The 27,641-nt window shown below is 32.6% G+C and overlaps 2 protein-coding genes across 3 annotated transcripts; both read right to left on the reverse strand.

The window, feature by feature from the left end:
* On the reverse strand, window positions 1-26,720 carry LOC119678236 (plexin-A2). Of its 2 annotated transcripts, none has more exons than XM_038089958.1 (9): window positions 26,387-26,610; window positions 7,255-8,576; window positions 5,956-7,201; window positions 1,524-3,860; window positions 1,136-1,331; window positions 683-1,069; window positions 491-621; window positions 288-433; window positions 1-235 (listed from the first exon to the last, which is right to left on the reverse strand). In XM_038089958.1, exons 2-9 carry the CDS (start codon window positions 8,560-8,562, stop codon window positions 68-70), a joined length of 5,919 nt encoding a protein of 1,972 aa, XP_037945886.1. In that variant the 5' UTR covers window positions 8,563-8,576; window positions 26,387-26,610; the 3' UTR covers window positions 1-67. The 2 variants fall into 2 exon arrangements, with proteins under 2 accessions (XP_037945886.1, XP_037945885.1); XM_038089957.1 differs by lacking the exon at window positions 26,387-26,610 and adding an exon at window positions 26,627-26,720 and having other exon boundaries at window positions 68-235.
* On the reverse strand, window positions 20,874-21,883 carry LOC119678237. The gene is made up of 2 exons (XM_038089959.1): window positions 21,252-21,883; window positions 20,874-21,189 (listed from the first exon to the last, which is right to left on the reverse strand). The coding sequence occupies exons 1-2, from the start codon at window positions 21,557-21,559 to the stop codon at window positions 20,898-20,900; spliced, it is 600 nt and encodes a 199-aa protein (XP_037945887.1). The 5' UTR covers window positions 21,560-21,883; the 3' UTR covers window positions 20,874-20,897.
* Window positions 26,721-27,641: the final 921 nt, after the last annotated feature.

Below are 27,641 nucleotides of genomic sequence, written 5' to 3' on the forward strand. Positions count from 1 at the left end.
TTTTTGATAAATATTTTTATATCACTATAATAAAATATATATATATATATGTATATTAAGTTAAATTTTATTCCGCTGACATAATATTGTGGACTTGTTCTAATTTAAAGGCAAGACGCTGTTTTTGTGAGAATTCGTCTTCTTCCAAAGTAACTGTCAGCTGTTCATTATATTTAACAGCATATGTATACAACTCATGAAGAGCACAATTTGTGTTAAACTCTGTTGTATGAAGCTGAAAAAAATCAGGTTAGTGAAAATAATAAAAAGTTATTGTATTAATTTACTCTTGATTCCTCGGCTAACATTGCATTCATATCTTGATCTGAAATTGGCGGCATTTCTCTAATATCACGATAGTATCTGTCTACCCATTTTCGATATTCTGGAATATCCTTCGCATAGAGAAGTTTAGAGCTCGGTGAATCTTTTCCTATAAATTTTTAGTTGTAAAATTTTATTTATTAGGACAGTTCGTAAAGTTATTTACCTAAGCGGTGATCTGAAGTAGAGCAGGAGTCCATAAACGTTTGAGCTACAACTGATAGACATGAGTCTACTATATTAGATTTGTGAATATCAAACACGAAATTCGGATTTTTTATAAGATTAACCCAAAATCTTTAAAACAATAAGATATAAATATTATAACTTCTGCAAAATATAAAAATATATGTCATACCTTAATGGTAAACTATTACTCTTCCAAGTGTGAACGACTTCAGGGTCAGTAATACCATGCAGCAAAGCCTGATCATCTAAGAAATCAAACATATATTTAATTGCTAATGGCAAAGCAGAACCTCTATGAGCAGTGCTAAAAATTGTTTCAAAAAGATCATCAACAAATTTTTGTAGTGTTCCTTTTGTTGCTAACAAACGAGTTAAATATATTTCTGATACTAGTTTATTTACACGTTCTCCTTCTTTTTGTATGTCGCTGTCATGATGTTTTACTAAATGCCAATATTTTAGACCATTTTCATGCATATCGTTATTTAATGGACTTCCTGCGCGACTAAATGTAGGCGAAGAGGATGTATATTTTGATAAATTTAGAGTTTCGTATCTATATATATAAATATATGGTGTTACTATAAAATATTGATATTTAATATATACTATATATACTAACTTATGTGATTTTTCATTTTTGTCTGATAATATAGAAAAATTGTAGATAGAACTTTGCTTTGGCACCAAACTTAATCCGGCACTATCTGGAACATTATAATGTTGTAATGTGTTTAATTTTTTCCATTCACTTTCAGTTTTCGATGTTGTGTCTTCATCATACAATATCACCCTGCCAGTAGCACCAGTCCTCCATTCTATGTTTACACAAAAAAAATTTTTTTTAATGTAAGTAAAAACATATTCTTATACTTATTTTAATATTCAAATATATTGCTTATATATTTAATGTTCAAGATATATACAATAACTTATCAAAATCAAGCCTTTTTGCTCTTATTTGTTGTAAATAAATAAATCACCTTTACACGAGATGAAGTATAACTTACCTAAATCTAAATCATCTTTTCTTGGTCTTTGACTTGATGGTATATTCCTATAAATTGTATCCAAGCATTTTTCTTTAACTTGACCAATTGTATCACAATCTAAAACCTTAACAGGCACATTCTCTGTGTGTGTAGGCAGCAATTCCATATTATTACAAAATATGGGTTGTTGAGTTATACTAGCATATACCGTCATTGGCCTAAAGTCTATTAACTGACGAATTAGTTTCTCTTCACTCAAGGAATATCGTGCTTCGTGAGTACACGCATCTACAGGCCCTTTATCGACCTGACCCTTAACGGCACGGAAAAGCATATAAAGTGGTTCTCCAGCACATTCTTTGAGAAATTTAAAAAGTAAGAAGGTGAACCACGCACTAAGCATTTTTTCAGCAACACTTTCAGTACGACGAAGTAGCAGCTTTGGATGACTTTTACCTTCAATACATTTTTCAATCAGATCACTTAGTAATGTTTTCAGTATATCAGTACAATATTCGAGCTTTGACTGTAGAGTAACCATTATAAGCGATGCAACATTAACACGTTCACGCATTGAAAAATATCGATTAGATTCTAACGTTCTTATAAATAATAACAAGAAAGTTTTATTCATTATAAGTTGCCCAAACAATCGCAAGCCTTTTTCTTTGCGTAATAGTTCCGGACGTTCCCATTGTAAAACAATATGATCCTCGTGATTAGGAAATAATATTTTCATAGCATAGGTACGATAATCAAGAAATGGTATACCGCCTGAGGTAAGATCACCAGTTAAATCGGTCATTTCTGTTTGCAATTCCGCAAATGCCTCCTTGCATTCTGCTGCTACTCTCAATTCTAATATATCCATTTGTTCTTGCATATTTCTTAAAACTCTATTAGATTCTGAAGTTTTTTTCTTATATGCAACTAATAGAGCAACAAATATCAAAAGTAGTATTACAACTCCAGCAATTACCGCAAATAAAGCATTTTTTCCTAAACCGTGCATTATATTTGGAGAAGCATAGCTTAACACTCCAATACGATATTCAAGAGTTGAACCTACACGTACAATGACTTCTGGACCAGTTTCACTACTACTATCTATATTTGATTCAGGTGGAGGGCGACAAGTTAATTGTTGCCTTGAGAGTGACGTTATGTTGCAAACAGCCTTTCCAATCAGAACTACTACATCTGATTCTTTACACGCTCGATCTAAATGACGTCCATTAATAGTTAAATATTCACTTTTGTAATATTTAACCCGTTCCTCAAAATTATAATAAACAGGATTTGGATAAAGCTCAAAATAATTGTTGTGTTTACTAGATAAATTTTGTACTTGCACAACATTGTCCATTTTAAATCCATATTCAAGTTTTTCTGGATTTTCTGCATCAAGCATTTCACCATTAGTCTTAATTATTGGTGAATCACAAACCATTTCAGTTGGACTTAAAACACCACATTGACTTAAGTATATAGAACCTTTAAAATATACATACATACTAGGGTTTTGAATATATTCAAATTGCTTGCCAGTTACTGAAATTTTAATTCCACCAGCAGGTATACCTTTTGGTACCTTTATTTGACCACTTGGTCCTGATGATACTTGTTCTATTGAAGGATCCAAAACATATTTAAAGTTATAGTCGTTAAATTCACGTAATCCGTTATCGAATACCATTTTTAATCGACCTTCAATTATACCTGGAGAGGAGGCAGTACGGCAAATAGCTTGCGATGCATCAACACTTAAAATCTCACATGGTAAGTGTTCATTTATAAAAACTTGTATACGAGATCCAGCATTCAAATATTTTCCAAGTATACGAATTTGAGTACCACCTGACACAGGTCCATGTCTGGGTGAAAAATTACTCATTTTAGGATCAACGAATTCGTAATCTTCTTTTGATTCACCTCTGTAATCTCCAATTTGCACAACTATACGACCACTACGATATAGTTGTTCTCCCGGACTATCTACCGTACAAACAATTTGTTTTGTGTCAATATAATACTGCTGGAATGGCATACAATTAATGCCGGCGATACGAACTCCGGAATAGATATCAGTAAAATTTTTACCCAAATTAATACCGCTTATAGTAATATTCGTGCCACCTTCCCAAGGTCCAGTTTTCGGCACAAAAGAATGTATTTCAGGATTAGGACAAGTCTCCATTCTGTTTAACCAATCAGTTTTTCCTTCGTTGTTTTTGTTACATTGCTCTTCAACTTCACACGTATTAGTTGAGGAACACCAACCACAATTGTACTTTTCCGAAAGAGCAAGGCACATACCACAGCTATCAGCCATATCACGACAGCGATAAATAACAACTGTAACGAAATAAAGTTATTCAAAGTTATTTAAAATAAATATGAATAAATTAGGAAACAAAGTTGATAAATTATTTGGTTTCAATTCGTTTAAATTTTATTTTTGTTGATATGTAATTTTAAAACGTTGAAACTGTATGTTGAAAGTGTCGATATGACATTAAAATGACCTTTTATGAAAGATAGAAAGTCCATATGTAAAGGCCTTCATTTGTTGTTCCTACTGTGTTATTGAGTTATGGAGAATAAGTTCATTATTAATTAAACGATTGCGTTACCATTTAAACGGTCTTACTGAATATTCGAAATTTTTTCTTAATTCTTTCCGAGTATAATACCCACACGATATGAACAACTTTTTTGAACATTCGTGGATGAATTTAGCGAAATTTTGAAAAATGAAAGTATTTGAGCCGAATGTTTTTATTGTTAAAGGCCGCTTGTTTACAATGCTCGGTGGCTTCAGGTATAATTCTAATATTAGATGTGTATAAAAGCTGAACGCATTTATAGCACGAACTATTTTTCGGTTGAGTCCACATCCTTCTAAAAAAGACGGATTTCCGAAATAGAACTTCAGTTAAGCATTACAATAAGTTAAATTTAATAGCTTCAGAATTTTTACCATTTGACATGGTCAATAGGTAATATAAATCTTTAATGGTGTATAGTGCTTAATAGTTAAACACAAATGTTTTCCTTGCGATTAGAAAAAATTAAGGACTCAACCCTTTTTTTATAAACTCGCAAATAACCCAAAGATTTGTTAAGGAACACAAGTGATTGGAACGTTAAAAGCTACACAATTTATATTGTTTTTACCCAATGTAAAACAATATACAGATGTATTAAAAGATATCTAACGTTGAAATGTTAAAGCTCATTAAATCAAAACTAGAACTTCAAGAATTCGGAAAAAACGTAAACAAAATCGAAAAAACAGGGAAGGGAGAAATATTGATTCAGCTTACCAAAGAAGCTGGAACTTTAGCTAATGACCTCTGTACTGAAATGAAGAATATACTTCAGGACTATGCTAGTGTAAAATCCTTAACACAACAAACCCTTATAGAATGCAGGGATCTGGACGAGGTAACGTCCAACGAAGAGGTGTGCGCGTCGATAGCTCATCAATTTCCAGTAATAAACGTAAACGACTTCAACGTCAAGTTTTGGCGTTCTGCAAGAGACAACACACGACCAGCGATTACTGACCTCCCTACTAAGGATGCCAGTGTATTGATCACAGCTGCTTCAATCAGAGTGGGCTGGATGCGCAATAGGATCAGAAAGCTTATCGCATCCATGAGGTGTTTTAAATGCCTTCAATTTGGACATGCTGCTAGACAGAGCCAAAGCGATAATGATAGATCAAGATCATAAAATGCGGAGAAAAAATTCATTCTAAAATTCAAAATTCTATTTCATTCAAAATTCATTCTATTTTTGGAAAACTGCAAGGGTGGTAATCTACACTACTCAAGAAGTTCCAAATGCGAATTCCACAGGAAGACTATGCAGAAGCTTAAATCCAAAAAATGATTAAAAATCTGCAATTGAATTTAAATCGATGTGAGGCTGGCCAAAAGCTCTTATCCCAAATAGCTTTGGAATTAAAGTCGGATGTACTTGTAATTAATGAATTTTACAAATCAGCAGAAAGCTCCAAATGGGTATACGATACGTCTGCAGAGGCAGCCATTTTGCTATGAGAGGACAAAATGTTTGAATCATGTGTGTTGGTACAAAAGGAAGGTCTAGTACTTCTTGGAATCTGAGGTATATATGTGTGCATATATGACCGAGGCAATGGAATATTAATTATACAAACTTATGCTGATTTAAAAGAAAACGTTATCATACAATTGAAGTTGGTAACATTTCTTTTAAAATTAAATATCATTATCATTTTCACTGGCCAAACACAACTGGATTGATAATGATATCGTCAACGATATATTGGAATAAAAGTTACACATTCTGATACCTTTAGTTTATTAATCAGTCAGTCCAGTTCGAATCATTGTTGACTTATTTAATTACGATTATATGAGATTTCAGAAATTAAAATGTCAATATTTTCATAAAATCTTACCATGTATGTCATGGGGATTATCCAACGGTTTTGACCCGCCCCAAATTACAGCAAATGTTGCTGTTAAATTTGGTGACCGTGAAGTGTATTGAAACTCCATATTGTCGCAGTAAATTGTATCACCCAGTAACTGTGCGTTCAAACTTGTAACCCGACCTTCAATATTGAATTGGCAAACAAATCGAGTTTGTACAATAAATTGGCCAATTATGTGCACTTTAACTTTTATTGATTTACTTGTTCCAGCAGCCACAAGTACTTCACTTCCATCCCCAGTAGCATTAATTGTGGGACAAAAACCTGGTCCTGACCTATAACTGGGACCAATACGACTGACTCCAGTAACTAATATATCATTTCGACAGTTTTCAGCTGTATCATGTGTACATCGATGTGCTTCAACACACCAGTCACATGGAAATTCTGACGAAACGCAACGAGTACATGAGGAATGTGTACTACAATCAAAAAATGTAAAGTCAGTTGATACCAAATCTGGTCCATTTTTAGTGCGTACAGACAATTTTGCAGTAAAATGGTGTTTTCCTTGTTGAATTTGTGGCAACATATCTGTGCGAGGAGTTGTACAATTTACTCCATTACGTTTTTTAGTAGCATTTGTAAATAAAGCTTTTTCTTCTGTTGTAAATGCGCAAACTAAATTTTCTTTTAATTGCGGTAAATGATCAATTGTCAACTCCAAAGTACGCGCAGTCGTACGTTGCAACTGATGTGGTACTACACTGGTAATAGTTGTGCATTTTCCTGTTTTATAACTTACCCAATATAGGGGATCGTTAGCATCATCTTGACAATTTGAACGGGGGCTACACTTATTTTCCAAGGAACACCAGCCGCAATAAGGATCCTTGGCGCCTAAACATTCTGCACAAGTTGAATACTTTGAACAGTCAAATACTTTAACTTTAGCTACTTCATGGTCTGTCATAACATATATGTTAAGATTTTGATTATCAAACTGCATATCTGGATTGACCGGTGAGCCGACATTAATCGGTATGCTTGCGTATTCATTAGCAGAAGTTATTGATTCAATCACTACCTTTTTAATATACCCATTTGCTGTACCAATAAAGACAACAGTATATCCACTAGCGCTTGTTGCTGCAACTGCAGTTAGTTTAGTATTGAATATCGAAACTGGCACTGCAGTTATCGGTTGTTCACCACCAAGTGGAGAATTCACATCTAAACCGCAAAAATCTTCACCAATAGTTTGAAGTTTCTGTAAAAAATTATACTATATAATCTGAAATAAATAAGTATAATGTTACTTACTGTCGATACGCATGGCATATTAGGTGAAATGAAATCTAATCCTCTTGATCCATTACCGCTAAAGCATGATTTAATATTCTGCATAAATTTTCGACGAATGGATTTTAAAGAATAAACACATAGTGCTGATTTATCTGTAGATACGTTGCCATGACCTTTAGAGAATACTCCAAATAACACATCATCTTGAATTGTTATAGCTAAGCTATCTGCAAGATCAACACTAGGCTTGCCTAAAAACCCGGCTTGTACTAAATTATATTTAGTACCACCCTGCGCATCACTTATACAGTCAACAGGAATTTCAGTATACGAGTAATAATTTGAGTCCTCCTGACAAATACGCACTAATTTAGTTATATATTCTTTTGGTAAAGAATGGTGATTGTGCTTTAATTGTGTTGTTAAAAAATAGGAGAAACGTTCTGAACTAAAACCGTACACATAATTAACAAAGTAGGCTTCACGAGCATATGAATTTATAAATGCGCGTGTGCCAGTAGTAACTGCCGATGATGCTATTTGAAACATTTTAGTTTTTTCTAAAGATCTTGATGCAACGGCTGGTATTTCACTACGATAAGGCGAGTTGTTCGTGTATGTTACGCCTACATAAAGCACATTAGTTACAGGATGCTGAGGTGGACCAGGGGCAATAAATGCCACTGTTGATGAATTAGCATCATTCGCAACAACTGCATCAGGTACTTCTTGTTCCACAATGCTAACATTTTGTAAATTACGTACTGTACATATTCCTTGGAATAATGAACCGCAAGCAATTAGACGTGAAGTTGAGCGATCAATTAATAATACTTTATTGTAATTATCTGTAAGTTTAGGAACAGCATGCGCTGGACAATCCAAAAATGTGCATTCAACAGAATCATTTCGTGGACCTGTTTGAACAGATTCGTGCAATTCCAAATCCGGAGAAAGTTGGTATAAATGATTAACACCACCAACAAATACACGGCCTGTTATAGTATCCACTACCAGATGATTTAGAAACGTATCAAACTTTATAGAACCTGTAATGGTTTTGCTATGATTTTTATTACTGTCGCACTGATGACATATAACAGATTCATTAACATTTTGCACAGTTTTCAAACTTGCTACAGGAAAATTGAAACCAGTTAAAGACCTTGACGAAGTTGATGCAAATGATATTTCTTTTGACGGCAACGATGCAAATAAAATTGATGTTTTGCTACTACTTGTATTGTTTGCTTTGTAATTGTTTACATTTTTTGACTCCACTTGATGAAGAAATAGAGGAATGAGTAGATAATAGATAATCTGCATAATGTTGATACAATCTATAAGAGAAGAAATGTGTTATTATATATTCGATAACATAATGATATTTTAAAGGATATTTCCTACCTAAATGGCATAAGTACTCCAAGACATGAAAAAATCATATAGGTATCAAAGAAAAGTCTAGCCAAAACACAATTTGGCAGTAAAATATGCTTCAATGCCTTATATAATAAATTTTTATACTAAACGCTAAATACTAAAAAAAATAATTTTTTGTTTTTTCATAAATTGTTGAGATATTGAGATTTTGAACTAAAGTATTTTTTCAGCTAGCTTTTTTTTGGTATTATGTATATCCTTTAGTACTGAATATCGACTTTTTTTCTTTTTTTTTAGTTATAAAAACCAACGTGTTTGAACATATGTTACACAAAGCAAACGAAAGTTAATAAGTTTTATTTAAACTCTGGTATTAACAGCTATAATTAAAACGTAGTGTTTTTCAACCAAAATTTTGAATATCAGTTTTTGCTCGCGTATATTAATTTTCGAAATATGTTAAGTTACCACATACTCAAAACATTTTTTTAAAAGGCAAAAGACAAAAATTTATTACCTCTTAATCACTTTTTGTCTGTGGTAAAGATAATAAATTATAAGTTATAATTATTTATTTGAAATTAATTTTTTATAATTATATACAGTAGCTCTCACTTTATTTCATCCTATACCAATTTTAAAATTTTTTAACACTTCGTTCAATAATGTGTGTGACTAACTAATTAAAACCAGGGACCGTAACAGTTATCATAAAAAAAATAAAAATCATCTTATAACTGTTATCATATGCATTTTAAAATAAAACTCAAAAAATAATAATTAAATTTGATTTTTATTATATTCATCAAAAATAATAATTATTATATGCCTTTTATTTTTTTCGCGCAGAAATAACTCTTAAAATTTGCTTCTTATTTTAAAACGCACAAATAACTGGTATACTTGCGTTATATAATATAAAAAGCAAGAGTATCGCGCAAATTCTGCGCGATATTTTTAAAATGAAAATATGAAATGCAATTTTCATACAAGGTAGTTGTTTTTGTAATTCCATAGAAAATGTTTTAAAAGGTTGGTGCAGGTAAAGATTTAGTTTAGTTTTTTGTTTTTGTATTTTGCATACAAATTTGTTCTCCTACAAAATACAAATATAAATACAAAATATGAATCCAAAATACAAAAACAAAAAACTGAACTAAATCTTTACCTGCACCAACCTTTTAAAACATTTTCTATGGAATTACAAAAACAACTACCTTGTATGAAAATTGCATTTTATATTTTCATTTTAAAAATATCGCGCAGAATTTGCGCGATACTCTTGCTTTTTATATTATAACATTGTGACCGAAAGGTTTTCGGAGGTTCTCATTTAAAATTCGCGCGCTGTATAATTTTCGATATTTTAAGTTTATGTAGTTTGGCAGCACTGTCCTTAATTACTATGCCAAAAATGAGCGCGATCTGTCAGACAGTTCGTTTACGGCAGCTGTTGAAACCAGTTCACCTCAGTAGTGCGTTGCGAAAAAAACAATGGAAAAAAATATTGAACAAAGAGTTTGCATCAAATTTTGTTTTTCGAACGAAATTTCGTGTGCAGAATCGTTGCGAATGCTACAAAAGGCTTATGGGGAATCAGTTTTATCGAAAACTCAAGTTTATGAGTGGTACAAAGCCTTTCAGGACTGTCGTACGACCGTCGAAGACATGCCGCGTTCTGGACGACCTTCGACCTCTACCACCGACGAAAACATTGAAAAGGCAAAGGAAATCGTGTTCAAAAATCCTCATGTGAGTGTTAGAGAGATAGCACGAGAGCTAGGCATCGGTCGTGAGATGGCTCGTTTGATTTTGGTGGACAATTTGTGTATGCGACGTGTCAACGCCCGGCTTGTTCCGATTCACCTCAATTTGTTCAACATTATCAACGATTTTAAGGCCAAACATTCAATAAATACCATCGAACAGCCACCGTATTCACCTGATCTTGCACCGTGTGACTTTTTCCTGTTTCCCAACCTCAAATTACCACTCAGAGGAACGCGTTTTGAATCCATAGAAGACGTAAAACAGAATTCGCAGAGGGAACTCAAAGCCATACCGGAAAGCGCCTATAAAAATGTTTTGATGATTGGAAGAAACGTTGGCATTTGTGTATCGCTTCTAATGGAGCATATTTTGAAGGAGATAAAATAAATATTGATGAAGATTAAGAATTTTGCGTTTTATTTATTTATGACCGGAAACTTTTCGGTCACAATGTATAACGCAAGTATACCAGTTATTTGTGCGTTTTAAAATAAGAAGCAAATTTTAAGAGTTATTTCTGCGCGAAAAAAATAAAAGGCATATAATAATTATTATTTTTGATGAATATAATAAAAATCAAATTTAATTATTATTTTTTGAGTTTTATTTTAAAAAGCTCATATATAAAAAATGCATAATATTAAGGATAAAAGTTGTTAGAATGATAACTATTTACTTAAATAAGAGTTTAGACAACTTTTTGTTGCTGCTTTTTTTCATAAAAAATTTTAAAATAACTGTTATTTTCGGTCCCTGATTAAAACACATTTTTTTTCCAAAATTCGTTTTTATTCATCAACATAGTCCCCTTTTAGGGAGATACAATCATTCCAACGCTTTTGCAATCTTTCGATACCGCCTTTGTAAAACGATTTTTCTTTGCCTTCAAAATAGGCGTTAGTTTTGGCGATTACTTCATCATTTGAGCCAAATCTCTTACCACGGAGCATCTTTTTGAGGTCTGCGAAGAGCCGAGCCAGTAGTCGCTGGGGGCCAGATCTGGAGAATACGGTGGGTGCGGCAGCAATTCGTAGCTCAATTCGTTCAATTTTGCCATCGTTTTCATCGACTTGTGACACGGTGCATTGTCTTGGTGGAACAAAACTGTTTTCTTCGCCATATGAGTCCGTTTCTTTGCGATTTCGTCTTTCAAACGCTCCAATAACGCTATATAATAGTCGCTGTTGATGGTCTTCCCCTTCTGGAGATAGTCGATGAATATTATTCCATGCGCTACCCAAAATACAGACGCCATAATCTTACCAGCCAACTGCTGCGCCTTTGATCGCTTTAGGCGGCTTTCACCGGCTGCATGCCACTCAGCAGACTGCCGATTTGACTCTGGAGTGAAATGGTGGATCCATGTTTCATCCATCGTAATGTACCGACGTAAAAACTCCGACATATTGCGCGCAAACATGTCCAAACAGCTCTTTGAATCATCGATTCGTTGTGGTTTTTGCTCCGGTGTGAGCAAACGCGGCACCTATTTGAAAAACACCTTTTTCATAATGTTCGTGTATTATGGTGTGTACACTGCCTGCTGATATCTGTAGAATGTCAGCAATCTCCCTCACTTCATGTTTAGGGTCTGCTCCGGCGGTATCATCAATTCTGGGTAGTTCTAAATCCACCAAGACTATACGATGCCGACCTTATATTTTCGGTCGTTGTCTTGGTAGGAGTAAAATGTTTTAGGAATTCCAAGTTTCACAGCACTCTGGAGTAAATTTTTTCAAAATGTTGAGATACATTGCTTTGTCCATGTTACCATCAATAAACTCTATATTCCCAACGCCGTCGGCTGACATACAGGCCCAAACCATAACACTTCTACCGCCACGCTTTACTGTAGCATTTAAGTTTCTTTTTTTGAGCTCAATATTTGATTTCCGCCACACGTAAGTTATGTCATCTGATATAGAAATATTGGATTTATGCTCGTCTGAGAATATGACCCTGTTCCAAAAGTCTAATTTTTTGTAGACATGCTCCTTAGCATTAGCAAGCCGACTGCTCCAAAATTTTTTGCTTATTAAGAGTTTTTTTTAACTACTCGACCATTAAAGTGGGAGTGTCGACGCACGCGGCGGACAGTTTCCGCATTGCACGTCTTGCCTAGTTCTATCTGTACCTTCCTGACTATATCAGGAGCATTTAATTTTGGATTCCACTGGATTTTTCTGACAATATATCGCTCGTCAGCTGAGTTGAAAATTTTACTAGGTACACTTCGGCCTATATTTTGAGACCTATTCTCACGAAGTTAATGATGCTCTGCATCAATCCGGAATTTTCCGCTGAGGTTGACCGTCCTTGAAATGGGTTAGCACTATTTCTCTGTGGTCAATTGTAATTGGTCGTCCCATTTTTTTAAAAATAACTTATTTATTGTTGCACGTCCAAAATCACACAAAAAATTTGACATTTGGTTGCAAATACTTTAAAAATATTAGGGTAAAAAATTTCGTTGCACAGCGCGACATACTGGCGATTAAGTGCAAATGATAATTTGGATGAAATAAGCTGTCAAACCCCCTTTGAGCGAAACAAAAACAACTTTTATATACTTTGTATCATTTATTATGTACAATAAGCGTGCCTTTCCTTACTTACATTAAAAACTTCATTGTTTTCTAATTCATTTTTAAGATAGTGTTTTAAAAATTTAAAACATTGTTGGATGAAATAAGCCACTGTAATTATTTTAACACAAGAAATTTTTTCAACGCTTTATAATAATTAATGAATAACATATATATTTTTTTTTTAGCAACATAAAAAGTTAAAAAGAAATCAATTTTAATCAAGTATATTTTGGTCAACAGATAACGAAATAAATATTAATCAGACAGTATAAGATCTAGGTTATATGGTGGATACTTCAAAGCTTCAGAACAAAGTTCTGTCAATATCTTCCGAGCTTATCAAAGAAGCCCTCCCTAGATTTCCGCGGCCTTAAGTGGGGGATAGGGGAATGCCTTTTGGAAATGGGTGGTAAGAGAAATATGATATACCTCCCACGGACCATACAAGCAGAGGAAGGAAAACCACTTTGACAGACCAATCATTAGTAACGTCTATGTCTTCGCAAGATTCAATAATTTGACAAGCGGCTTTAGGGCGTCGAAAAAGTTAAGGCAAGAACTTCGTAGTTCATTGTGTCCATAAATGAGTGCTCATATCTTGAGAATATGTCACAGTTTACCAAGACTGATAGGTATGACGTATTTGCATACTATTGGCACAGCCTAATAAGAAATGATTTGTTGTGAGCGACTCCTGCACGCTGGTAAGCGTCTGTAAGCTGTTATAAAATATTTTCAGCTTCAATTACAGCTTTCAAGGTTTCCACCTTCGATGCTTCTTCTCCAATTGTTTTGAACAACAGGCACTTGACCATTCTTATAACGCGCTCCTAGCAACCACCTGCACCGGGATTCTGCGAACAATTGAATATCCATTCAATTCCAAGTTGAGTGGCCTGTTCACGAATACCGTTAATATTAAGGAACTGTTTATCATCACCTAATTCCTATTGTGCCACAAGCTATCGACAATGTCAATATGCACGGCACGTACTGTTTCATTATCAGTTCGGAGGTGACATGACGCTTTGGCAATATAGTAGGGTGTCGAACTTCAAGAGGCACATATATGGCTTCATCCAGGCTACATATGCGTTAATTTGTATAGCTTGCATTTTTTGGAAAGAGGGTGTTGAAGCTTGGGTAAGCTCTACCCCTCCGAAAAACAATTCTCCTGTACCAGTCTCATTATGAATTTTTTTGGCTTCATCAATTTTACTAGGTGGCAATGACTTTAAATTATCACGCAGTTCTATAGATAGTGGAACCCGTTTTCTATGAAATATTTTAACAGCTCCCAGGAACCAAGCAATAGAACGTTTGTCCTAAAAAAAAACTGAAACAATTAAACTTTATCAAAGTTTCACAGGCCTGATATTGCAGTAGTATCGATGTTGTAGTCTCTTCATCTGACGTGTCAGTATAAAACGAAAATAGTGCAATTGGCTAACTCTCTTGCTCTTGACTTAAAGTTCGCCCTTTTATCCAAATGCTGTCATTGTTAGTTTTAGGCACTATTTTGGCACCATTCGCTGCGTCAGAAAGGTTAATTTTAATTGGCATTGGTCTTTGGTCTTTTTTCGTTGAGATCAATATTTCAGCTATACGGTACCTAACAAATGGTTTGAATCGACGACTTCTTGAATTCACCCAACAAAGAACTGTTTTACAATCAATTCAAAATACGATACGGCTTTAATTTAATTAATGTCTGCCCACCACCAGTGTTGATAATCGAGGAGCCAGGGCCGCAGCCTAAAGTTCCAACTTTGGCATGGATAGGAGTTTCTGTGGCGCTGTGCGAGTTTTACCACAGACAAAAACTACGTCGACAGCATATTGATGTTCAATTCGCAGATACGTGGCTGCAGCGAATGCAACTTGACTGGCATCCATAAATATATGGATTTGAACTTCTTTGGCAGCGAGTACCACCTTGGTACCATAAATTGGCTATATAGGCGAATTCGTCCAACTACAGAAATCACAAGTCACAATTTAATTTGGCTTTCCAGGTTTCTTGCAACAAAACTTTGGCAATAAATAAAAAATTCCCTTAAGATGTCGTATGGATCAAATATAGTCATCACAATTTCTAAAAGCTCTCGCCTTGTTAGAGCCATTTTATATTCGATAACTTCTTTATCTATGCGATGAAATTTTATTAATAACCATAACGAACCATTTGACACGTTCCAATATATTCCCAAGATTTTCTCAGTTTGGTTCTGCCGATCCAAACAGATGGCATCTGCACTTTCACCTAGATTCGTGACGAATTTGATGAAAAATTACGAAGTTCAAAACCGGCGTTTTCATTAATATACTGCACTTGTTAACAAATTTGTAGAACATGCTCTTCTGTATCAAAACTGACTACGTAATTGTTCACGTAAAAATTTTCATTGATGACAGATACAGCTTCCGGATATTGGCTGCAAAAATTTTCGGCATTATGGTTCTTAAAAAATTCAGCGTAACAGGACGAACACACTGCTTCGAAGATCATGGACGTAATGACGTATTGTTCAATCGGCACCATTTCGCAACCGCTTCTCCATAAGAATCGTTGGGCAATCTGGTCGCAACGGCAATACGATCCTGACGAAGTTGAAAAAGTATTCCCATTAATGGTTTAGCCTTTTCTGGTCCCTTCAACAACGCTAAGTTGAGAGATTGTTTACCAACAGTGGCAACTGCGTCGAAAAAAATTTTCAACTTTTCAGGCTTATGTGAGTTTTGCACAGAAAAATGCGGCAGATACCACCCTCCCTTTGTGGTATCCTCGATTTCATCTTGTGTGAGTTTCCTGGCGTAACCCTTGACAATGTATTTGTTGATTTTGGCCTTATATCTTTCTGCGAACTCGACATTATTTCTTAATTTTTATTCAATTCCCTGTAAACGTTTGAAAGCCATGACGTAGCTATCAGACAATATTGACTGACTCTAATTTATTTGGCAACAGTACGATCAATACATTTAAATGATTGTTCTGGTCGGTCAAACAAAGTTGACGAATGAACGGGGGCATTTGAACCTGTGAACCTGTACCTTTATCTTGACATTCAGTACTGTTGAGTTCTAAGTCACCTTTTCTTCATCAAAACATTTCAATGTTAAGTGTTGTTTCTTAAGGCCTAGGTCCCTCGCAATTTTGGCATTCAACATAGAGATTGACAACCTTTCATCCACAAGTGCGAAAATCTTCAGTTATCCCATTGTACCCATAATTTTTATCGGAACTAATTTAAAGAGAAAGTCGGAACATGGCTTAGCACAACTCAAAACTTGCTAAACTGATTCAGATGTAGGCCGCACTAGTTGGGACTCATGTAGCAATATATTATGGTTTTTACGGCAACCATTTATACCGCAGCATTTTTTCAATCGGCACTGTATGACATTGTGTCCTTTCCGGAAACATGAAAAGTCCAATCGAAGCTGTTTCATCTTTACCCAAGGCTACTGTACATTCTTACTTAGAAACGCTGTAACTGTCAGAAGTGAGTCTGCGCACTCGAAACACTTATCTCCCAGGTGATTTTCTTGTTCCGTCTCATGGTTTTGTGTATGCATAACTCGGAGCATATAGTTTTGGCTAGCTAGTATTGTAATTTTGATCATTTCGGTTTTTGTTGAGACAATGGCTGCGGTAAAAAGGCAAATCATTTTCGCAATTTCACTGAACCAAGCACTAAATTCTCTTATTATGGGATATCAGAGTTACAGCGTGACGCGCACACTGGAATTGTTTATTATGCGGTAAATTATACATCAAATGTTCTAACAATGTTTGGTTGTTCACACCTGGCTATTGACAAAAAGGCTACATTTTGCACAAGAGACGATAAGGCAATTAAATTATTAATATATCATTCGGCCAATCTCTTTATCCAACTGGGATCGTACTACCAAATCTGGGTGGCCATAACGAAACTCAAGTTCTTCCATAACTGCAGGCACATTAGATGGGTATAATAGCAGTGACTGAACGATTTCCTTGGCTTCATCCATCAGGCATTTCTGTAGGCGCATTAAAATATGCCTATTGGTATATTTGAATGTTTTGGTGGTGTCTTCAAATTTTGGCAAATCATAAAGTCGAACGACTTCGTCTCCTGGACATACAACTTGAGCAGTACACCGTTCGTCTTCATCTTGATGTTTCTAATATATTTTATTATTCCTTTCGCGCGTTACCGATTTATTTATTACCGAAATTGCTTATGTCTTCCCGATTCGAAAGTGTTTCAGCTTGAACTGCATTCACTATTTGCAGAGTTTGTATGGCCTTTAACATATCTTGTTATTTTGTTATTTTGACGGAAACAATAAATATGAAAACATGTAATTTTTATATAAATCGAAAATCATACTATTTCACAAACAATTAATCATTATTTTATATATTTAATAAATATATAAAATTTTACATTTGTGTCTGTTTATCCATCACGTTCTTCTATCCTACTGTCTTCTTTCCAGTTGTCATTCTGCTCGCAGGGTTGCATTTCTGTAACAATGTGGGTCAACCTTTTTTTGTGTCGCCGCAAGTAAAATTATTAAGAAAAATAATAACTAATTGTAGTAAAATATTTTTATATAAATACTTTCTAATTTTGTCAATAAAATTTAGAATTAATACTGAGCTCAAAAACCTTAAACCAATTCTCACATTTATTTTGTCTTGGCATTTTCGGATGCCTATTCAATGGCAGATTTCGTTCTGCTAATTCTAATGGGAAGAAACTGTTACATTCAACTTAAGAATCTCTTCATATTCTGTAGAAATCCAGGATAAAAATAAATTTAATAAATACATTTCAAAATATATTATATGGCAATCCTGTCAAATTAAATCAGAGTTCGTATTTGCGTACCCATGAGCGGCTCATTTTGGGTCATTCTGCTCACGGCTCATGAGCCGGCAAAAACTCTTTTCATACGATGGCTCACGCTCACGAGCGAGCCCAACTACAGAGCTCACGCTCACGAGCAAGATCCGCCATTAAGTTATAAATGGGCTCACACTCGTGAGCAAGAGTATGAGCTGCGGCTCATGAGATCTCATTTTGTGAAAACATGTCATTAAAAAGGATTTAAAATATTAATAACTTTGAACTAACTATAATATGGAAATAATCAAAGTTCTTAAAATAACCAATAAATATATTTGTATTGTTTATTTGTGGAAAATAATAATATTTTATAAATTTGTTTTTCAAATTCAAATTATTGTTTCATTATATTGTTTTAATATAAATAATAATAAGCTAAGTTAATTTCAAATAATATATTTTCACATATAACGTTCATAAAAATACATAAAGCAAATAAACTAATAAATCGCTTTTTATTAAACAGTTGAGCTCGTGAGCTCTCGGCTCGTGAGACTTCATGAGCAGCTCTTCAATATGAGCAACTTGAAAGCTCACGCTGGTGAGCAGCTCTTCAATATGAGCCAATTTTGGGCTCACGCTCATGAGCCAATTTTGTTCAATAAATAAATCATTTTTTTATTTCATAATTCATTTTTATTTTTATTACATTTATTCATAAATAACAACCCAGCTTCCACAGCAACGTTGCTAAAGGCCATGTATGCAGAGTGTCTCGGGCACGGCATGAGTACAATTGTTGTTTTTAATGCAAATTTTAAATTTGAGAATGAGAGAAAACACAATATGACCGTTCAAACTCCGGCATGAAAGCCGGCGTATTTGTGCCACGGCACTAAAGCAAAACAGTGGTGTTTAGTAATAAATTTTAAAATTTGCGCCTTTTAGGAACAAATTACTACAATTCTAATACGTTTTGGAGAAAAAATGACAGTAAGCAACACAGCCTTTTTTAATAAATCGCTATTAATATAATTATTACACTTTTCGATTTTAATGAAAGGCGTAAGTACTGTTATTATAAGATAATATAATAATAAATTAACATTATTACAGCCTGTATGAGTTTTTTCTTGCGAGTTACTTTTGGTGGCAAGTTGAAAGTGAGCATATCTAAATTTCCTTTTAAATTTAGGCACTACCAAGAAGTAGTAAAATACAAAATTGGCAATACTGACGTGACACTCTGCATAACATAAATTTTCGGCATAGCCCGAAAGAGCGAATTTTGCCGTGCCCGAGACTCTGCATAACAATGTCCTAACTGGCACTAGAAATATATTACTTTAAAAATCTGTCATTTCGCCATTTTTGTTATGACTATTTTTATATGGCAAAATCGATATTGGTTGCTGGTTTTGCGATCAAAGTCAATTTCTACCAGTTTTCGTAATGAAAACCTCGTATTACTCTGACAGAATAATTCAAGTTTTCAAGTAATTCAAGTTTACGCACCAACAGCTGATAAAAGCGATGAAGAAATGGAACAAAATTGCTGCAAGTCATCAACTTAGTGAAATCACAAGAAATGACACAAAAGAATATTATGGGAGATTTTAATACAAAAGTTGGCAATTAGCAAACAAAAATATAGAAGAACCATATGGTCTTTGTATTAGAAATGATCGCGTAGACCGCCTGGTTCAACTTTGATAAAAAAAAAACAAAGTGCAAAGTTATGAACCCATGGTACAGCCTACCTCCACGAAGACTACATACTTAGAAGTCTCCCCAAGACAACTTGGGTCAGATAATTTGAAATCAGATAGACTACATATTAGTCAATCAGTGCTTTAATACGCCCATTACTTGTTCATATAAGAATAAAGTTGGCAAAAACTAAAAGAAATAATGTGTCTAATAGATAGAATATAGAAAATCGTAAAGATGAAAACATACGAAACGAATTATTATCGGATCATTAGATGTGTAAAAAATATACAAGGTAATGAATCTGATGTTCAATATACAAACAATAGTTGAAATCAATCAGTCATGCTGATAAAAGAGGTTACTAAAGATAAATTGGGTCTACAGAAATATAAATTCAAAAACCCGTGGATGACTGAAAAAATATTTGATCTGATAAATAAAAGAAGGTTTAAGAATAAAAACTGGAAAGACTACAATCTCTTACATAGTATTATAAAAACTAAAATACAGTAGGCTAAAATATCATGGTTGAATAGAGAATGTTGTGAGATGGAAAGATTTCAAAAAGCTCATGACGGAGTGTTTATGTTCATAAAAAACTCAAAAAAGCAAATGGCGTATACCGCAAATATCATGCTTCATATATGACAGATAACCAAAATAGAATAATAAGCTCAGCACTGAACTTTCACTTAAGGTGGAGTTAGACGGTAGTTAACGTAAGAAGTTAAGTCAAAGCGAAATGCACAAACAACCAAACCTGTGTATTTGATAGGAACGAAATAAACATATGTGGCGAACTTATAGAAAAATCAAATTCAATTAGGTTTTGACGTTAAGCGATTTTAAAAACTGTGCTCAGTTGCTCGCAAAACCTTGATGAGGGTGGATGCGTTGCAATTATGTGCGGGATATGTTTACTATAACGAGAGTAGACGAAAAAATATTGTGATTATGAATGTGATTATTAATAAATTTTTTTTTTATATTATATTTTTTTATATAATTATTTTATTAATATTGCTGAATATTGATTGTATTTCTATATAGCAAAAATAATTAGCAGAAAATATTTTAATAAATTTATTTTTTATTAACATTTTTACAATAGGTAATTGTATTTTATAATAGTTAATATTATTTATTTTATAATATCAATAATTAATATCTTATATATTGATCAATAATCAGTAGAAAGAATTTAATTTATGGTATAATAAATATTGAAGAGAAATACTTATTTAATAATAATAAATAATATTAAAACATTAGTTATATATAAAAATAATTCACTAAAAATGTTTTTATTTGTTTTACTTTGAAAGTACATTCGTACAAAAAATATATATAGAAACATAGAAATTCACTACACTTGAGGACAAGCAACTACCGGTTGGAGTTGGGAACCTGATCCCCGAGGACATTTAATAGCAACATGCTTGCCATCAATTGCACCAACACAATTTGGAATGTTCCATGTTTGCCAAAAATCTGATGCAATATGCCGATATTGCTCTTCTGTAGGTTCACTTAAATATATTAGTGATAGTAGTTGCCAAATAATATCACACATTTCCAACACGGTGTTTCTAACTGTAGTTCTTCCCAATTTATAGCTCCATGCTAAACTCTGTAAAGGGACGCCATGTGCCAAATACCTTTAAAAAATGTTCGTGTTATTTTTACTAAAATTACTAATAAAACAGTACATGTAACTTACAAAAGAGTAAGTGATAAACGTTCATCAGCATTTATTTGCTTCCCACATTTTGTCGCAGAAGGAGCTATTAACTTCAATAATAAAGTATATAATTCTTTAGACATCCGTGTATGACTAAAAAATTCTTCGTTATCTTTTTCTTTTATGGCTAAAAACGTTTTTCGGTAATAGCCATGTAGAGCACGATCCACATTAATAGGACGAACTCGCCACCTTCTATTGCGCATTTGATTTCTCATGCTGTACAAGCGCAATATGTTTAGAAACAAATTACAAGCTTGCACAGTCAATTCATTTTGATTATACATATTTGTTAATAATTTACTTAAACTATTGTTAATTATTTCACTTTCAACAAAAATAACACAGAATTTCACTACACTTGCGGACACTCAACTACCGACTGGAACTTTTGAAAATATTTCATTTGCATGTTCCAATGTAAACAAAGTCAGCTGCTTACTTACCGTCTAACACCGCCTTAACTTAAAGCGAAATTTTCATTTCGTTTCTTCTTAACATCTTACGTTAACTACCGTCTAACTGAACCTTTATGCGGATGGAATACATTGAACAACTATTTTCTGATAGCACAAGGGAACCAATACGAAATATAAGAAATTTAATATGTATGTCTGGACCAATGATAAGCAAATCTGAGATTTTAAAGCCAATAAAATCTTTAAAAAATAATAAGGCTTCTGGACCTGATAATCTTCCTGCGGAAATAATAAAATTGTTTGAAGACGAAAGTATCAAATATTTATAAAAAATATTCAATAATATATTCAACACTGTTATATACCCATATGACTGGCTACGATCGACATTCATAGCGCTACCCAAAAAGAAAAATTCTAGAAAATGTGATGAGTTTCGCTTAATAAGCATACTCAGCCATAGTTTAAAATTATTTCTTAAAATAATACACGCAAGAATAACAAAAATGTGAGGCGGTAGAGATGCTATGGGAACTCGAAAAGTATGGTTATAAGTATTACTAAAGAAAAATTTGTAGTATTCAAGATTGAAATTGAAAATTACGTGGGAATAAGCTTATTGTTAATAAATGCGACTGCTGACACTGCAAGTGAGTAAGAAGTATAAGAAGAAGAAATGAAAGAAGTGGCAGGCATGGTACACAACTTCTTTTCTGTTGGCCAATTCTGGTCCCTTTTCATTGATTGTGTCGTTCAGTTCAAGCGGTCGAGTATTGAGCAGTAGAGGACCAAATTAACTGTTCAACCAAGTTGAAGCGAATTTTGTTAGACAATGCCCCTCCATTCTCCACCAAATGCACAACATAATCTTGATGGTCGTCAATTAAGGTTTGTGGCGGATCATCTAGTACTACACTATGGATTTCATTGACAATATCTAGAATAGCAACCATGTTTGAGTAACCAACAACGTCCAGCGTCAGTTGTTTTAGTACGACCAGAACGAAAATAAGTGAACTATTTCATAATCTTTAAAATTTTTGATGTAAAGTCCTCATACTGCTTAAGAACACGAAATTCACTTTTTTCCATTTTCGTTTAAATTTGAAAAGCTATCTACTTTCAATAACTGTGAAACTTAAATTAATTTAATAACACAGCTTAATAAAATTTCACAGCGGTCTATTCACAAATAGTTTTTGACAACAGCGTTGTGTTCAAAAACTACTCCCGTATATTGTCAAAGAATTCAGGTGTTTTTACAAAGTTTAAAATCTGCGACAGTTTTTCTCATGATAAATATAATATGATAAACTCAAAACAAATAAATTAATTTCTTCTACATTATTTCTATATGAATATTTTTATATTCAGTAATTGTACTTAAGAATTTTAATATTGAATTTTCATAGATTTTGATCAATATTAAAAAAAAAATTTTTTTTTAAATTTTCTAAAATGCAATATCAAAAATGTAATGGGCTTTGAAAACAAATTGGAAAGTATAAAAATCAAAGATGAGTTATAAGTAACAAGATTTCCTATATCCCTTGTCAATTTTCTTATTCAAATATCCCATTTCATTAAAATAGAATAAAGTTTTCGTCACGCCCGTAGTAAACTATTTGTCACCACAAATTGGTGAAGTTGTGTTATTAGGCCAATAGTTGCCCTACTGATAGTCATGATCGACAACGTCTGCATCAGATAAATTTTCAAATATGTAGACAACGTCCTAGTAATAGTTCAAAAACAGTATAATAAATCTATTGTACTTAAACTGAACTCATACCAAAAAAAAACTACGATTCACTGTAGAAATAGAAAAAGACAACTCTCTTGCGTACTGTTAAACCAATAACACATAGAGAAAACAACAATCTTATTTGACTGGTATAAAAACCCTACCTTGTCTAGTCAATTTAAATTTCTTATTAAATCAATCTATGCACCCAAAGATAAATATCATAAAAATCACGTAGAAAAGATAAAATCCATGAGCAACAAACAAACATCTGTACGAATGATAAATGAAAACATACATACAGTGACAAACATAATTATTGGCACAGCAAGGATATTGAACTTGATGATGCGATATTTAATTAACCAATAATTTTTTTAAGTAAGATGCTTAATTTGCAATTAAAATTACATTATTGCATTATATTCTCTTTTATATTAAATTTTTAATAAATATAATATTGCCTCTACAAACAGAATAGTAATGAAATTTAACAATCAAAAATAAAAATATAATTAATTAATTCAATTATTGTACAGTTGGTTTATGATTTCGATTAGCTTCCAATATGACAATGACCTAAAACATACAGCTAATGATGTGCGTATGTGACTCGCGCATCATACAAAACACACATTATAGCATCCGCCCCAAACTCCAGACCGCAACGCCATTGAACATTTGTGGGGAGAATTAGATAGACGTCCAAAGAAGCCCATTATAACAAAGGCAGAACTGAAGCTGACACTGCTGAAAATATTGCTCCAAAAACCCCACAAAAGTTAATTTCTTCGACGCCAAAGCAAATAGTAGCTGTTATTAAACAGAAGAACTTGACCACTAAATATTAATTTTCACCATAAATATTTTTTTTAAATTTTTCATAAGGTGTGTCAATAATTTTGTTCAGCCTAATTTAATATTTTGTTCTGGTTTTTTAATTTTAATAAAATTAATTTATATTATTAATAATAATACAATGATATTAAATGTAATTAATTGCAGATTAATCATATAATCTAAAAAAAAATTTGTGTTAATCGCGTCATTAACGGGGCAGTTCAATATGGTTGCTGTGCTAATAATTATGTTCGTCACAGTAGGTAAAACTGAACGAATATTACATACAGTAATCCTTAGTTGAGGATTTCTCCTTGAATTATTCCTGTTGATATATTCTGCACATAAATTTTGTTGTAGTTGTATATTTTGATTAATAGAGCAAAGGTTCTACGGAAATCTATGAATAGTGCAAAACAATATGTCCTATCAAAGTTATATTTGAATTACTGATTTTTATACAATGTGCTAAAGAAAATAATATACATTGCATCGAAATCAATATTTTACAAAAAACCCAACACATAGCTACATTGAAACAAATCATTTTCAGTTTTTTTTAAAAAATGATTTTCCAAAAATTATTTTTATTGGAATAATTGTTGAAGAACACAATAACTAGAATGAGGAAAAGCATTTTAAAAATATGAAAGTGCTACCAACATATAGCTTTAGAGCTGGAGAATGGTGTAGCGACATATCTTGACAATTCCACGATTAGAACAATTTCGCAAAACCCAGAGTATACAAAATATTATACTGAAGAGATGACACTGATCAGAGCGGAAGATGTAACAGCTATAGTAGATATTAACCATTTACATGATAGCCTATTAGATTTATTCTAGATATAGCAATAACATTTTTGAATTTCATAAAAATATATTAATATTGGATGTAATTTTATCCTTTGTTTGTTGCTAATGTCGTTTCGATTAGTAAATCTCTCTAGATCATATTTAGTGCAGTTTTTATTTTCGATTAGTGAATCTCGAGCCTTAATGTATAGCACTTGAGATTAATTTCTGAAATTCACAGCTGTTTTATATGACTTAACAATTAAAGTGTAATTTAATTCGCCATATGTATTCATGAAAAATATAAATCCCTTCTAGCAACTACAAAAATTTTAGGTTACTCTAAAAATGTTCGATTGGGCAACGAAATTTGACAGATTGGGAGTAAATCTAGATTGAATCCAGATTTATCAAACGAAAACGCCATAAAAGTCTATTGTGAACTTTTTGAAAGTGGCGAACATACTGCTAACAGAAAATAAACTCAATAAAGTAGCATTTTATCCTTAATTTGGTTTTTTTAACATAGATGTTTATTAGGAAATGCGTATTTGATTCCCACGCTTATTTACGACTCTTCAGATTAAAATTCTTTTAAGATTTTCCGATACTCATATTAAAGAGATTAATTTGTGTAATGGTATCAATTCTTCTGTATGTACATATATATTTGTGGACATTTTAAAATATGCACCGTAAAAAAAAGGTCACATTAATGTATTAATCATAAATATTAGCTAAGTTTAGTTAACAAACGTAAAATACAGACAACTGAGTATTTATAACATTTTTTATTCATTTTCAATATAAATTATTTAATTTTTACAATAAAAAAAAAAAATAAAGAATGCACAAGTGCTAGTAATTAATGCATCTTAAAACAAAAAGGAATTTCATTTAATACTATGTAGTCACTTTCACGTTGACTAATAATAGGTGATTAAGTATTTTCAAATTTTTTTATCTAATTAGGGTTTTAGCCCTGCTGGAATATCGTATCCAAAAATACGATATTACAATTAAGGATATTTAAATGGGGCTCTCATTGTTACATTTTTTTCAAATATTTTTCATTATGTTTATATTTTATTTGGTAAACAATGGTTTTTGTTTGTATAGAAATTAACTAACAGAATTATAAACAAAAAAATTGCTTTACAATTTTTGTACAAGTTGTATAGAAAAGCGGGCGGTTCCCAATGCACTAGAACACAAAATATACGTACACAAAAATATTAAATATATATGATTAAAACCAACGTTGAAAACATATTTCACTAAACAATGAGAAAAATGGAAAACCACCAAACTTGCCTCTTAGCTTTGATATTATCAACCGGTTTTACACTTAGTGCTATAAATTTATTCTCAGATTTACAATTTCTGAATTTAACAATCACTTTTTAAGCTCATTTGCTATTTTATTTTATGTTACTATAAATTCCATATTACAAAACTTTTATTTTAGTCGTCGAGAACATTTCACGTTTAGCTCAAATTTTCTTTAACACAATTTCTCGATTACAAAATTAACTATATTTATCTCTTTCCTACCCTAACTCATTTACACTTTCAATTCCAATAGTTCAAATGATCCTGACGCCATTTTAACGAATATTTGCCAATATGAAACACTCTATAGTTACTAAAATTTTTATGTTTTTAAAATTAAATATATTATTAACGAATTTTATTTTATGTTTTGGATAAAAATGTTTATTACACTTTAAAAACATTAACAAAGAATTTATGACGAAGAACGTAGAAACAGATTATTTTTGCATTGTTACCATACTAACTTGTAAAACATTTTAAAAATTTTACTTGGGCTATTCGTACACATATTCGCATATGAATATAAATTGCTGTTTATTTTGCTTAAAATATAACATGAAGGGCGGTTTTCTCTATAAGTTAATTCAAAAAAACATTGCGTTCATTTAAGATTGCACTACACATATAATGATTTTATAACTACATATTAAACAAATCATTACATAAATATGCATAGATATACGCAGCATAAATCCATATGACAGAATATATAGGCTTGAATAATATTTAAGGGTTTGACTCGTAATTTACCATGCGATTAAGTCAAGCTAGAGGCATCTTATGACTGAAGTCACGTCGCGCAATTGTTGCTTTTAATGCAAAACGAAATGAGCGGTTATTAGGTGTATTTCTTTGACATAAATGCTTCAATAAAACAAGTAGTGCTTAAAAATTAATATGTAAAGCAAAAATAAAATGCCCTAAAATAAATAATCTTCACTATCCGTTTTGTTTTCAAAACAAACATAGCAGAGCTATTAATTCGCAAGCAATGTAACTGCAACAAGTGACGTGTTCGCACGAAAAAACATACGTACGAACACGCAAGACAAAGTTCGCATGCAATGTAACCGCAGCCTTACATATATAATTAATAAAAACAAAGAGTTTTTTAAATACTTTCTCAGCACGTTTGTTTATAGTTCAGCTTTTATTCATATACATTTTACATATAAAACACATAACAAATACTTCAAATATTGGTAATTTTCCTACGATTTCCAACATTTTTTAC

Source organism: Teleopsis dalmanni, chromosome 2, assembly GCF_002237135.1.
Source record: "Teleopsis dalmanni isolate 2A chromosome 2, ASM223713v2, whole genome shotgun sequence".
In the NCBI taxonomy this organism is placed as follows: Eukaryota; Metazoa; Arthropoda; class Insecta; order Diptera; family Diopsidae; genus Teleopsis; species Teleopsis dalmanni.

Excerpts from the sequence above, each read along its gene's own strand:
- LOC119678237 (XM_038089959.1), bottom strand. The coding sequence starts at position 21,559 with ATGTATAATCAAAATGAATTGACTGTGCAAGCTTGTAATTTGTTTCTA. Across the intron at positions 21,190-21,251 it reads CGTTTATCACTTACTCTTTT|GTATTTGGCACATGGCGTCC; the intron begins GTAAGTTACATG and ends CATTTTTTAAAG.
- LOC119678236 (XM_038089958.1), bottom strand. The coding sequence starts at position 8,562 with ATGCAGATTATCTATTATCTACTCATTCCTCTATTTCTTCATCAAGTG. Across the intron at positions 7,202-7,254 it reads ATATGCCATGCGTATCGACA|AAACTTCAAACTATTGGTGA; the intron begins GTAAGTAACATT and ends AATTTTTTACAG. Across the intron at positions 1,070-1,135 it reads AAAAATGAAAAATCACATAA|ATACGAAACTCTAAATTTAT; the intron begins GTTAGTATATAT and ends TTATATATATAG.